We start from the raw sequence: 12,396 nt of genomic DNA on the forward strand, positions 1-12,396 counted from the left end.
TCTAGTCACCAAGTCTCCTTGGGGTTGGTGATACACTTTCAGGGCTTGTGGGGCACAGAAAGGAATCTAGAACTGCCTCCAGAGTGCTGAAGAGGTATCGCCCATACAGGATGCTTCCCTGGCACACAAAGTATCATTATGGCTCTGGGGAAATGGCTCAGTGGATAAGAGCATGCATGTAAAACAACAGGCATGACTACATATTTATAATGACAGTTTCGGGAACAGAGACAAGTGACTTCTGAGAGCTCATTAGCGTGGCGCAAACAGCAGAGCTTCCCTCTCAGGGAAACACAGCAAAGAAAGACGGCCAAGAAAGACTTGGTGTCCTGCTCTGGCCTCCACGTGTGCACAGACACATCCCCTCCACATTCACATGAAGCCTCATAAACAGTGTTATGCACGCGTCTAGCGATGGCTCAGCAGTTTAGAGTAGCTGTTGTTCTTCCTGGGACACCGCCTTGCCACCTCTGTGGGGACACACGTGTTCACGGTGCCCCACACACACTCAGGCACACGCACTCACATAAAACAAAGGAGGGTGTTTTTTGTTTGTTTAAGATTTATTTGTTGTTGTTGTTTTTTTTAAAGATTTATTTTGGGGGCTGGAGAGATGGCTCAGAGGTTAAGAGCACTGACTCTGCTCTTCCAAAGGTCCTGAGTTCAATTCCCAGTCAACCACATGGTGGCTCACAACCATCTATAATGAGATCTGGTGCCCTCTTCTGGCTTGCAGGTGGACATTCATGCAAAACATTGTATACATAATAAATAATTAAAAAAAAAAAAAAAAGATTTATTTTTATGTATACAGTGTTCCACCTGCATGTACTCCTGCAGACCAGAAGAGGGTACCAGATTTCATTATAGATGGTTGTGAGCCACCATTTGCAGTTGCTGGGAATTGAACTCAGGACCTTTAGGAGATCAGCCAGTGCTCTTAAGCTCTGAGCCATCTCTCCAGCTCTGTTTGTTTTTTGAGACAGGGTTTCTCTGTGTAGCCCTGGCTGTCCTGGAGCTCACTCTGTAGGCCAGGCTGGCCTCGAACTCACAGAGACAGTAATGTTAAGGACAATATACAACAGGGATTAAGCAACTATTGGCCGCCCCCTCCACCAACCCGTCCCCTGCAGTGCTAGAGAGATTGCACCTAGGGCTTTGTGCATGCCAGACTGGTGCTGTTCCTCCAGTTCTACTCTGTAAAGGGAGGGAAGAGGCACCGGCCTCAGCGGGTAAAGGTGCTTACCACCAAGGCTATAGACTGGAGTTCAAGTCCTAGGACTCACCTGGGGGATGCAGAGAACCAAGCTCTTCAAGTTGTCCTCTGACCTACACACAAGTGCCTCAACCCCACAAACAATTTAAAGGGGATCCCAGATCTTGAGAGATGGAGCAGGAGGACAAAGAGTTCAGGCTACTCAGCAAGACAGACCTTCTGGGGGAAAAAAACAGGGGGAAGTAGACACCAAAGATGGATTGAATAATTTGTTACAAGAAAAGTGTGAGAGCCCGGTCCTCTAAGGACTTTTTAAAAAATGTAAACCAGGTGTGGTGGCACATGCCTTTAATTCCAGCACTCGGGAGGCAGAGTCAGACAGATCACTGTGAATTCGAGGCTTGCCTGGTCTACAAGTGAGTCCAGGACAGCCAAAAACTACACAGAGAAACCTTGTCTCGAAAAACAAACAAACAAACAAAAAAGTGTACTGGGCGTGGTGTTGAACGCCTGTAATCCCAGCACTCAGGAAGCAGAGGCAGGTGGATCTCTGTGTGTTTGAGGCCAGCCTGGTCTACAAAGAGTCCAGGACAGCCAAGGCTACACAGAGAAACCCTGCCTGAAAAAACACGGAGAAAAAGGGTAAGAGTGTGATTTTTGCTTTTTAAAGTATGCATAGAGGTGGGATAGGAGAACCAACTACACACAGGTACCCTCTCACACATGTACACACCCACACTACCTTTTTTATGCGTGTGTGCGTTTGTCTGTACGTGCACCATGTAGAAGCGGTGTCCCAAGAGGTGAGAACATTGGATCCTCTGGAACTAGTTATAGGCAGTTGTGAGCTGCCAAGTGGGTACTTGAAAGCAAACTCAGGTCCTCTGGAAGAGCAGCAAGTGCTGGGGTTGGAGAGCTGGCTCAGAGGTTAAGGGCACTGACTGCTCCTCCATAGGTCCTGAGCTCAATTCCCAGCAACCACATGGTGGCTCACAACCATCTATAATGAGATCTGGTGCCCTCTTCTGGCCTGCAGGTGTACATGCAGGCAGAGAACTGTATACATAATTACAAAAAATAAACCTTTTTAAAGAAGTATGCGAAGAAAAAGGACTGGAAGGATATTGCAATTTTGTGCAGCAGATGGCAGGACTGTTCTCCATTTTCATACTTTTCAGTATTTATGAAGTATTGGCATGAGAAAAGAAGTATTACGGGCCGGGTGTGGTGGTGCACGCTTTTAATCCCAGCACTCGGGAGGCAGAGGCAGGCGGATCGCTGTGAGTTCGAGGCCAGCCTGGTCTACAAAGTGAGTCCAGGACAGCCAAGGCTACACAGAGAAACCCTGTCTCAAAAAACAAAAAAGAAAAGAAAAGAAAAAAAAAAGAAAAAGAAGCATTACTTTTAAAAGTGTCACCAGCCTCCTAACCTGAAAAATGCAGTGATGGGGCCCATGGAAGTCCCTGTCTCATTTGTCACTTTGTTGGGTCTCAGCTTTCCCCGTCTATAAAATGGATGACCGTCTGTGAGCCGGGTGTGGTGGTGCACGCCTTTAATCCCAGCACTCAGGAGGCAGAGGCTGGCGTATCGCTGTGAGTTCGAGGCCAGCCTGGTCTACAAACGGAGTCCAGGGCAGCCAAGGCTACACAGAGAGACCCTGTCTCGAAAAACCAAACCAACCAAACAAAAAAAAAAACAAAAACAAAACAAAACAAAAAAAAAAAGATGACCCTCTGTATTAGAGAAGTTCAAATCAACACTTCAGGAGATACTTAAGTTTAGAAAACTGACTGGGTTTTTCCTCTGGAAAAAGCCCGAGCTACAGCAGAATTCTACGGCAGGATCCTGAGGGGAGCGAGGGAGAGAGAAAGGGGAATTTCTCTTTGGCAAAGGAAGGAGGAAGATTTCCAGGGCCTTATGGGAAGATCTGCGGAAGAGAAGTGTGGGAGAGGTATCTGAGAACTCACAAATTGGTACCACCTGGAGATGCCGGAAGCTGGAAGAACCTTGAAAACTCTAGGGGGAAAAAAGTAACGCCTACCTCGGATTGTGAGTGCCTAATTCCTGCTGAAAGCAGGACCTGAAACAACCATTGGCACGGGTGTGGTGGGAATTCTGTGTTACCAATACCTACCTCCAGGCCACAGGAGGGGTTCAACAATTACTTCCCAAATGGATGACTATATCACTAGCAAAAGCCCCACTTTACTTACCTGTGAGACGACAGCTTAACGTGAGATGACAAGTTATTCAGGAAGACCATCCACAGCACAACTCTCACGCATGATGTAGCTAACTCTATTTGGCAGGTCCGCACAAGGAAGTTCCCCAGGGACTAAGCCATTGCCCAAGGTCAAGGTTCCTAACTGGTACGGGGGGCTGCAAACCAAGGTTTTTCAAGTACACCGCCTTGGAGCGCCGCCTCACGCCCAGAATCCCGACACTAAGACCAAAGTCGGGGTAGCAAATCGCACCCGGAGTCACCTGAGCCGGACCCAATCCCTTCACTTCTCAGCTGTCTGCTCAAGGATTATCGCGGACTGTGGCTGGGAGGTCTCAGTCCACGTAAAGGAACTCGGGGGCAGGGGCGCACGAAAGGGTCCCAGTGCCCTGGCGGCTCTGCAGGGCACCCAGGGCCGCTGCTCTTCTCTTGCGACTTCAGGTAGGTGCGGGTTCTTACAGGCTGCTCGCAGGAGAGCGTCTTGGTCAGCGTTTTTTCCTTTTTCTTTTCTTTTCTTTTTTTTTCCCGGCAGGGGGAAATCTTACCCTAAGGCCGCGCCCCCCTAAATACCACTGGGTGGAAGTCGGAGCGACCCCGCCCCAGGCGTCAGCCCGCTCCTTCCCTCCCCCACCCTGGAGTTCGGAATTGGAGCGGAAAAAGAGCTGGACGTGTGAAGTCTTAAAAGCCGGGTGGAGGTGACGAGCGTTGGAACCTTCTAGGTCAGTCGAGGTACCCTTTCCTAGAGTTGAAAACGATTAGATTCCCTTAATCTCCTCTTAGAGTAGACAGGGGTGGGGTGGGACGGTGAGGAAAGAGTTTGTATTCTAATTCCCACCTTCTGGGCTGGAAGCCTCAGGCCAGAGAGGGGAGGTGATTTCCTCAAGGTCACTCAGCAAAACCACTAAGTGACCTACTCCAGATCAGGTGTTTGCGCCCTCCCCCTTCCTTGCCTTACCCCCCAGAACCCGGCCTCCAGCCGCCGCACGCGAAGAAAAACGCTGACCCGGACCCGACAGGAATTTGGGGTGAACCCAAATTGGTGCTCGCTACAGCCTTCATCCCCCACATGGGGGGGGGGCAATGAAACCTAGAGCCCCGCCGCCGCTGCCCTGGCTGGGGATGCAATGCGCGGGTCACCTCAAGCTCCACCCAAACCACGCACGGCTCCTTTAAGAAAAGTTCTCTGAAAGAGTTCATCAAAGTTTAAAAACTTGTCTTGGAGAAGGGAATGGAGGGTGATGAGAGCTGAGTTGGGAGGGCGGGGGGCGGGAGGAGAGGAAGGGAGAGGAGGGGGTCGGCCGAGGAAGCGGAGAGGGGAAAACGCCAGAGCTAAGAGAGGCACAGCGAGGCCAGAGAGTCGCGGCCAGGGCCGGGGCGAGCCCGCAGTGGGCTGCGGGGATTGGCTGCGCGTTCCCCGGGAGACCGCGGGGCGGGGGAGGGGCGGGCCGGGTCCCAGCTGAGGCCGGTTCCGGCGCCCGCCCCCTCCCCCGGCGCCCGCCCCCCGCCGCCGCGATCGCACTGGCCCGCCGCAGTGAAAAGCCGGAGGCTGTGGCCGCACGGGCTTCTCTCGGGTTCCCGGTGCCTCTCCTCGGCTGCCTTCCCGCACCGGCCGAACTTAATGTGAACCCCCCCCTTCTCCCCTTCCTTATTCCTTAGCTTGACGCGGCAGCTGCCCGTCTCCTCACGAGCCCGCACTCTCCTCGGGGGCGCACGGCTCGCCTCGCCCCTGCCCACCTCGGGGGCCGCGCGTCCCGCGCCCCTCGCTCCGTCTCCCCCTCACCATGAACAACCTGAAGCCGGACGTCGAGCTCTGCACCGGCCCGGGCACCGGCACCGGCACCGGCACGGGCCCCAGCGGCCCGCTGGAGGAGGAGGTGGGTGTGCGGCCGCGGGACTCGGCGCGCGGGAGGTGCACGCCGCGGAGGTGGACGCGGGAGAAGGGCACGCGGGGCCAGAGGCGGCGCGAGGTCGTGCGGGCCACAGCTCCTGGCGCCTTCCCGCCGCTTGCCCTTCGCCCCGGGGAGGAGCAGCTCGTGTCCAGAGGGCGGGGGCGTGCGGCCTGGACTGGCCCGGCGGGGCCGGCATTGTCTCCCCGTCCTCTGGGGCTGGAGGGGGGCGCGCGTCGGCGGCCACCCGTGTGTCCCCCGCGCTGGGCTTGCGGCGCCGCGCAGGTCCTAGGCGCGCTGCCCTCGTGCCCCACGCGGGGTCCGGCATGCGCGCTTCGCCTAAGGCGCGCCTCTGGGTGGCCTGGACCCCCGCTCCTGCTGGAAGGAGCTGAGAGGGATTACCCGGGTGGGCACGCGGGAGGCATGCTCACCCACCAGTTCTTCCCACCCTGACCCCTCGCCGTGGCTTGGGAGGCCGGGCCAGCTCTCCTGTGTCTGGGTTCCCTAGAGCTGAGGTCTTAGTGGGCGGCCCGGCTTTCCCTTCCCGTCTCACAAATTGGGCTTCTGCAGAGATGAGCCGGCAATTTAATTAATGAGTCGGAAAAAGAGAGATTCTAGAAACACTATTTCCTGTTCTCGCCCTTTGACCTGGTAAAGCCAGGACCCCCCAAATGGCCTGGGTGGGATCTTTCAAGGAGAGGGTGACATCATCTTGTCCAACCTCCCTATATTGAAAAAAGCGGTTGTGAGACCTCGTCAGGAACCACCACCATTGCGGGTGGGTTTCATGGGCTCGTGAGGACGACGTACACGTGGGGCGGGGGCGGGATAACAGCCTTAAAGGTAGCAGCGAGTGGAGGCTAGGCAGAACTTGTATGAAAAGGGGTCAGGCTTCTAGGCTCCCAGGGAGTTCCTTTGACGTCTGCTGTGTCACTCTAGGGCTGAGAGACTCTTCCTGCCCCGCCCTGGCATGCTCTTGCCCAGGAAACCAAGGGTCAGTTATCCAGCCCCAGCGCCCTTCCCTTGGTCTGGGGTAGTAACCGCAGAGGCCCTTCTGTTTCTTACCGGTCGTACTATGGGTCGGCGCGGAATGGGCCACTCTTGGGCTGCGCCAGCAAGAGGCTGCTACCAACCAGCCCCAGTGCACCAGTAGGATGACATCTTGATAACCTAGGTTTGGATCCTGCTTTGGGGACAAGGAGGTGGAGAACTATAAGCAACGATTCACTCTAGCGATGGAAAGGGAGGGCCTGACGTCTCTCTGCTAAGAGCTTGGGGTGGTAGCTGGCTTTGGTTCTGTCTTCCCTGCAGTTCCTAGCTTTGGGGTCCACCCCATCCTGATCTGTCTGATTTTTAGAATCTCCCCCTGAGCGAGGGTCGGTGGTGGTGGTGGTGAGTGTGTGTGTGGTTTGCTGGTGTGTGGTGATCTCTGCTTGTTTTTCCCACCCTCTTGTGCTGAAACTGGGGGAGGGCACGTGCTTCCTGAAGCTGTGTGAGGACCCCAGATTCTGCATCTATTAAAAGGTTGGCCCTCAGCAGGGACTTCACTCTTACTGAAAAGGCTCGCTGTATCCTCAGTCAGACCCGTTGTTCTGGGTGGGAAGTAACCATGTTGAAGAGTTGGAAAAAGTACATGAGGCCTTGGCTGCTGCTTAAAATTGTCTTTCGGAGAGAAGAGGACAGGATATCCAAAAAGCAGAGTCTGTGCTACTCCCCCTAAGGAACTGGGGTCAGCCATAGCCTTGGTTCAGAGAGTCGTGAGTGGTACCTACAGAGAGACCTGGGCTTGAATTTAGTACTTAGCAGAGTTCTAGTGTTCAGTAGGTCCTCAATTAGGAAGCACGTAACACTAAAATTGGAACAGTGCGGGATAGCTTAGCATGGGCTCCGTTAAAGGGGACACAAACACTCGTGAAGCATTTCATGTTTAGAAATAAAATAGAACTGGTGAAATGGCTCACTGAGTGCTTGCACCAAGCCTGACTACCTACTCCCTGGAATCCACATGCTGGAAAGAGAGAACTGATTTTTTAGAAGCTGTTCCCTAGTCTCTGCATGTGCACCCTAGCCCTCATTCTCCACCATCATATAAAAATAAAATATAACTGAAAGGTTTTAAAATAAAACTTGAGGGCAAGCAGGCATGGTGACGGACGCCATTAATCCCAGCACTCTGGAGGCAGAGGCAGGCGGATCGCTGTGAGTTCAAGGCCAGCCTGGTCTACAAAGTAAGTCCAGGACAGCCAAGGCTACAGGGAGAAACCCTGTCCTGAAAAAACAAAACAAAACAAACAAACAAACCCTGAGGGCATGGGGGTGGGTGGGTTCTCCTGATGTCCAGTGTCTGCTCTTGTCTGGTGAGACTGAGAGACTCTTCCCTCAGCAGCGTTCTGATCAGTAACCCAAGAACTCACTCTTAGCTATCTTTTTCAGGTTCCATGGCTGGAACTGGTCCCAGGCAGTCGGTTTTACAATCCCTAAGATGCAGACAGTACTGTTAGCTTTAGTGATTTACTGCTGTGGCTGAAACTGGCTCTTCCCAATCATCTATTGATTAGCTATAACAAGCCTAGAATAGTAAAAACTACTGTCTGCCTTTAACACCTCATTTCCTAAGGGTACCAGATTGCAGAAGGATGTGTTTTCTTGGTTCTAGGTGGCATCTCTGAGTCTACTTTCCTTGAACCGCTCTGTATAGTCAGGTTTCCCTGCTTGCCTCCTGCTCTACCCTTGGGGGTTCATATGTATTCATACATACTCTGAACCTCAAGTTCCTTCTCTGGAATACAGATGAAAAGATTGGCCTAATCTCAGCAGGGAGGCAGAGGCACACAGGTCTCTGAGGTCAGGGCCAGCCTGGTCTACAAAGCGAGTCCGAGTCCAAGACAGCCAAGGATGCACAGAGAAACTGACTCCAAAAAAAAAAAAAAAAAAAAAAAAAGGTTGCAGGTGTGTGTGTGGGGGGGAAGGGGGCAGGGGAGGGAGGAGGACTTGCCTGGTGGTGGTGGTGTGTCTAATACAAGGGTACTATAGTCACACTAGGAAGTTAGAGGTTAGCTCTCCCTCACATGAGGGTGAGTAGAGCAGGAGGTTGTTAATGAGTGGAAAGGCCATTCCATTAAAGGGTAACTCCCAAGACAAGGCAGGAGGATTGCAGGTTCAAGGCTAGCTTAACTACATAGTTCCTATTTCAAAAGCAAAGCTAGGAAGCAGGGTTGTGTGGATCATGGGTCCTCATGGTGTATTTTGGTAACTACTAGTAGTCTGCCATGTGGAGAGGCAGCAAAAGCCTGAGAGGATGTGAAGGAGGAAGGAAATTGCCATTATCTCCCACTTGAGATGTGTTAAAAGCTTTGATACTCCTTGAAGGCTAAGGAGGACAGTGGGAATTAAGGTGAGAGGCTGAAGTTCCTGTGTGGCCTAAGGCTGTACCCTCTTCCAGGTGGATCTTAATGGAGCACCAGATGATGTCACAGACCCTGAAAATACTGCTTAGATTCTAGTGATTACCTTGGATGGTGAGGTCATTAGTGTTTCTGGAGAGCAGTGTGTGTGGTATTTGTTTATTGAGAGGGTCTTGCTGCATAGCCCAGTCTGGCTTGGAATGCTAGGCTGACCTCAAACAGTGTAGCTCAATCACCCTGACCTCAAATTCTTGGTCCTCCTGCCTCAACCTGGTGAATACTGGCTTTACTGCAATACTGTGTAACTGGGATTACAGACGGGAGCTACTGTGTAACTGGGATTACAGATGGGAGCTACAGTGTAACTGGGATTACAGATGGGAGCTACTGTGTAACTGGGATTACAGATGGGAGCTACAGTGTAACTGGGATTACAGATGGGAGCTACTGTGTAACTGGGATTACAGATGGGAGCTACTGTGTAACTGGGATTACAGATGGGAGCTACAGTGTAACTGGGATTACAGATGGGAGCTTCAGTACTCAGTGTTACTTAAAACTACTTTGACACTAATAAAGTTACATTTATTCAACATGTAATTTGATGAGTTTGGAGACTTGGCTGTAGTTACTTTTTGTATTTGTTTTGCTTTTGGTGCTTAGGGTTGATCCCAAGGCATCACTCATGCTAATAAGCAAGTGGTCTCTCACTGAGCTGCATCCCAGCCCCCACAGTAATTTTGTTTTTAGAGCCCTGGCTGGCCTGGAACTGTGGGCTGTCTCTGCCTCCCAGGTGATGGGGTTATCCTGAAGTAATCTTTTTATGTTTTTTTGTTGTTGTTGTTTTTTGTTTTCAAAACAGAGTCTCTCTGTGTAGCTCTGGCTGCCCTGAACTCACTTTGTAGACCAGGCTGGCCTCGAACTCACAGAGATCCACCTGCTTCTGCCTCCCAAGTGCTGGGATTAAAGGCTTGCGCCACCACTGCCCGGCTCCTGAAGTAATTTTTAATTAGGAAGCATCCTTGGGTCATTGAAGTGTGATATTTGGGTTCCCGAGGTGAGGGTATAAATTGTAAACTGTAGAAAGTCAAGAGTTAATGGTAGCCAAGGTATCTACAGTTGAGCCAATGGTTGCTACCCTTCTTTACCATAGTAGCTGGGATAAGAGGATGCATCCTCAGAAGATGTCAGGAAACGGGTCTCTGGCACCTCTGAGGAGTTAAGAGCTTTTAATCTTCCTCTCTGAGGTGTGAGAGGTGGGAGGATGTTAGACCTACAGGGATGAATAGGCCAAGGTTAGTCTAAATGAATACAGAGGAAATCTAGAGTGCAGTGTATGACTTGGGCATCGTCGTCTCCTTTTTTTTTTTTTTTATTTAGTTTTCAGTTATGCATACTATATGTATATGTCTGTGTGAGTCAGTGTATGTGAGTGCAGTGCTCATGTAAGCCAAAAGGAGGCATCGTGTTCCCCTGGAACTGAACTTTCAGATGGGTTCTGGTACCTAATTGAACTTAGGCACCATGCAAGCCCAGTAGGGGCTCTTAACTGCCTAGTCATCTCTCCAGTGCCCCATTTTTCTCCAGTTCCTTTTTTCTTTTCTCTGAAATCAGTGTGATGGGTCATGCCTGTTATCCTACTTCTTAAGATGTTCAGACAGGAAGACTGACTCAAGTTCAAGGCCAGCCTGAGCTACATAGGGATTTTCAGCCAGGGAGGGCTACGAGCAAGAGGCTGTCTCAATACACATACCAAAACCAACCAAAGAGATATGGTGTTGAATGGTTCAAATCCCAGCATTTGGGAAGTAGCGGGAGGGATGGGAGTTGACTGGCTATATTGTTAAATTGGTGTCATAGTTACTGGTCTATTGCTGTGAAGAGACACCGTGACTAAGGCAACTCTTCTAAAAGAGAAAAAGAAAACATTTTAATTGGGGTCCTTGCTTAGAGTTTCTATTATCAGAGTGGGAATCATGGCAGCAGGCATGGTGCTGGAGAAATAAATTTGATAGCTACCTCCTGAACCAAAGGCAGAGAGGCACAGACCAACACTGAGCTTGGCATGGGCTTTTGAAACCTCAAAGCCCACACCACTGACATACTTCTTCCAACAAGGCCACACCTCCTTAATCCTTTTAAATAGTGCCACTTCCTGGCGACTAAGCATTCAAATATATGAGCCTATGGGGGCCATTCTTATTTAAACTAATACAGTTGGATTACCCAGGGCTACCTGAAACCTTTCCTTCCCCCCACAAAAAGGCATGGGAGCACTTGGGAGGCAAAGGCAGAGTTTCCAGGCAACCTGGTCTACACAGTGAGTTCAGGGCAGCCACGTTATGTAGACACAGCAAGTTTCTGGTCAACTAGGGCTACGCAGAGAAGAAAGAATGAGCTGTTTGAAAGTCCCTGGGACATGTTGGTGTTTGCTGGCAAGCCTTTCAATGTGAGGGAAGGAAGTCTTCTGTATCTCTAGGTACTTGCCTGGAAGCATGGCCCAGGCAAGTGGATCCAGGAGGGTTCTGTGAGGTTGGCAGTCTTCTCTCCAGGCCTGGCTGTGGCTGTGGCTGTGGCTGTGGCTGTTGTCTTCACCCACGTGGAGAAGCTGGGTTGCTAATAGGCTGTCCTTAGTGTGTGTCCCTCTGTCTTAATCTCTTTCGCAGTAGTAGCACTGTGGAGTCCTTAACATCACTTTGGAAACGGGAGACGAAAAGTTTGCTTATCCACATACTGGGCTGGTGAGATGGGGAGGGGTGAAGCAGAAAAAAGCGTCTGTAATCATTTGCTCCTCCCCCACTGGTGATCAAACCCAGGGTTTTGTGCTTGCTATTCAAATACTTCTATGCCTGAGGTTCTGTCCTTGTAACCTGTTTTGTTTTGAGACAGGGACCTTGACTTAATAGTGTTAGAACTCCATCTTTAGACCCGGCTGATCTCAAATTCAGAGATCTGCCTGCCTCTGCCTCTGGAGTGCTGGGATTAAAGCGTCACCATGCCCAGCTTCAACCAAAAAATTTGAAGATTCAGTTCTGGGTCATGTCTGTGTCCCAAAAGTATAGGGACCTCGTGATTGAGTTGGGCTGTCTGTTTTGGGCTGGCAGCAGCCTAAGACCTGGCAGTAGAAGATGAGGCATCAGTTCCAGCCAAAAGCTTTATTTTAGCGTACGTGTTTAGAATTGCCACTGTCTGGGAATAATGAAAATGACTCAGATATATAATTTTTAAAAATTTATTACATACACATGCCAGAAGAGGGCACCAGATCTCATTATAGATAGTTGTGAGCCACCATGTGGGAGCTGGGAATTGAACTCAGGACCTCTGGAAGAACAGACAGTGCTCTTAACCTCTGAGCCAGCTCTCCAGCCCTATATTTTAAGTTCTCTACAGGAGTCATAACCCTTACTTCTCTAAATATGAGGCTGATAGCTATTTAACCCAGTGCCACAGACCACCATGAGCATCTTAATTAAAGAAACGAATAGTCTCGCGCTCCAGTGACTACTGCCATTCTAGAGACATTTCTCTTGGGTCTCCTTATCTCCTCCTACCCTATGTGTAGGCAGCCTGGCTAGCTTGCTCCTTAGAGAATCAGGTTTTAAATTGCATTCAGTGTTTGAACATGCTGGCTTCCTCCATCTTCTGGGTTGGTGTTGCTAAGTTCCA

General features: G+C 50.8%; 1 protein-coding gene across 1 annotated transcript in view; it reads left to right on the forward strand.

The window, feature by feature from the left end:
• The first annotated feature begins 4,936 nt into the window (after positions 1 to 4,936).
• Rbpms2 (RNA binding protein, mRNA processing factor 2) overlaps positions 4,937 to 12,396 on the forward strand; it is a 32,455-nt gene continuing 24,995 nt past the window's right edge. The window contains exon 1 of the mRNA XM_051156673.1: positions 4,937 to 5,311. Coding sequence (XP_051012630.1) covers positions 5,219 to 5,311 — 93 coding nt within the window. The 5' untranslated portion in view covers positions 4,937 to 5,218. The remainder of the gene's footprint in view (positions 5,312 to 12,396) is intronic.

This window comes from Acomys russatus, chromosome 14 (assembly GCF_903995435.1).
Source record: "Acomys russatus chromosome 14, mAcoRus1.1, whole genome shotgun sequence".
NCBI lineage: Eukaryota > Metazoa > Chordata > Mammalia > Rodentia > Muridae > Acomys > Acomys russatus.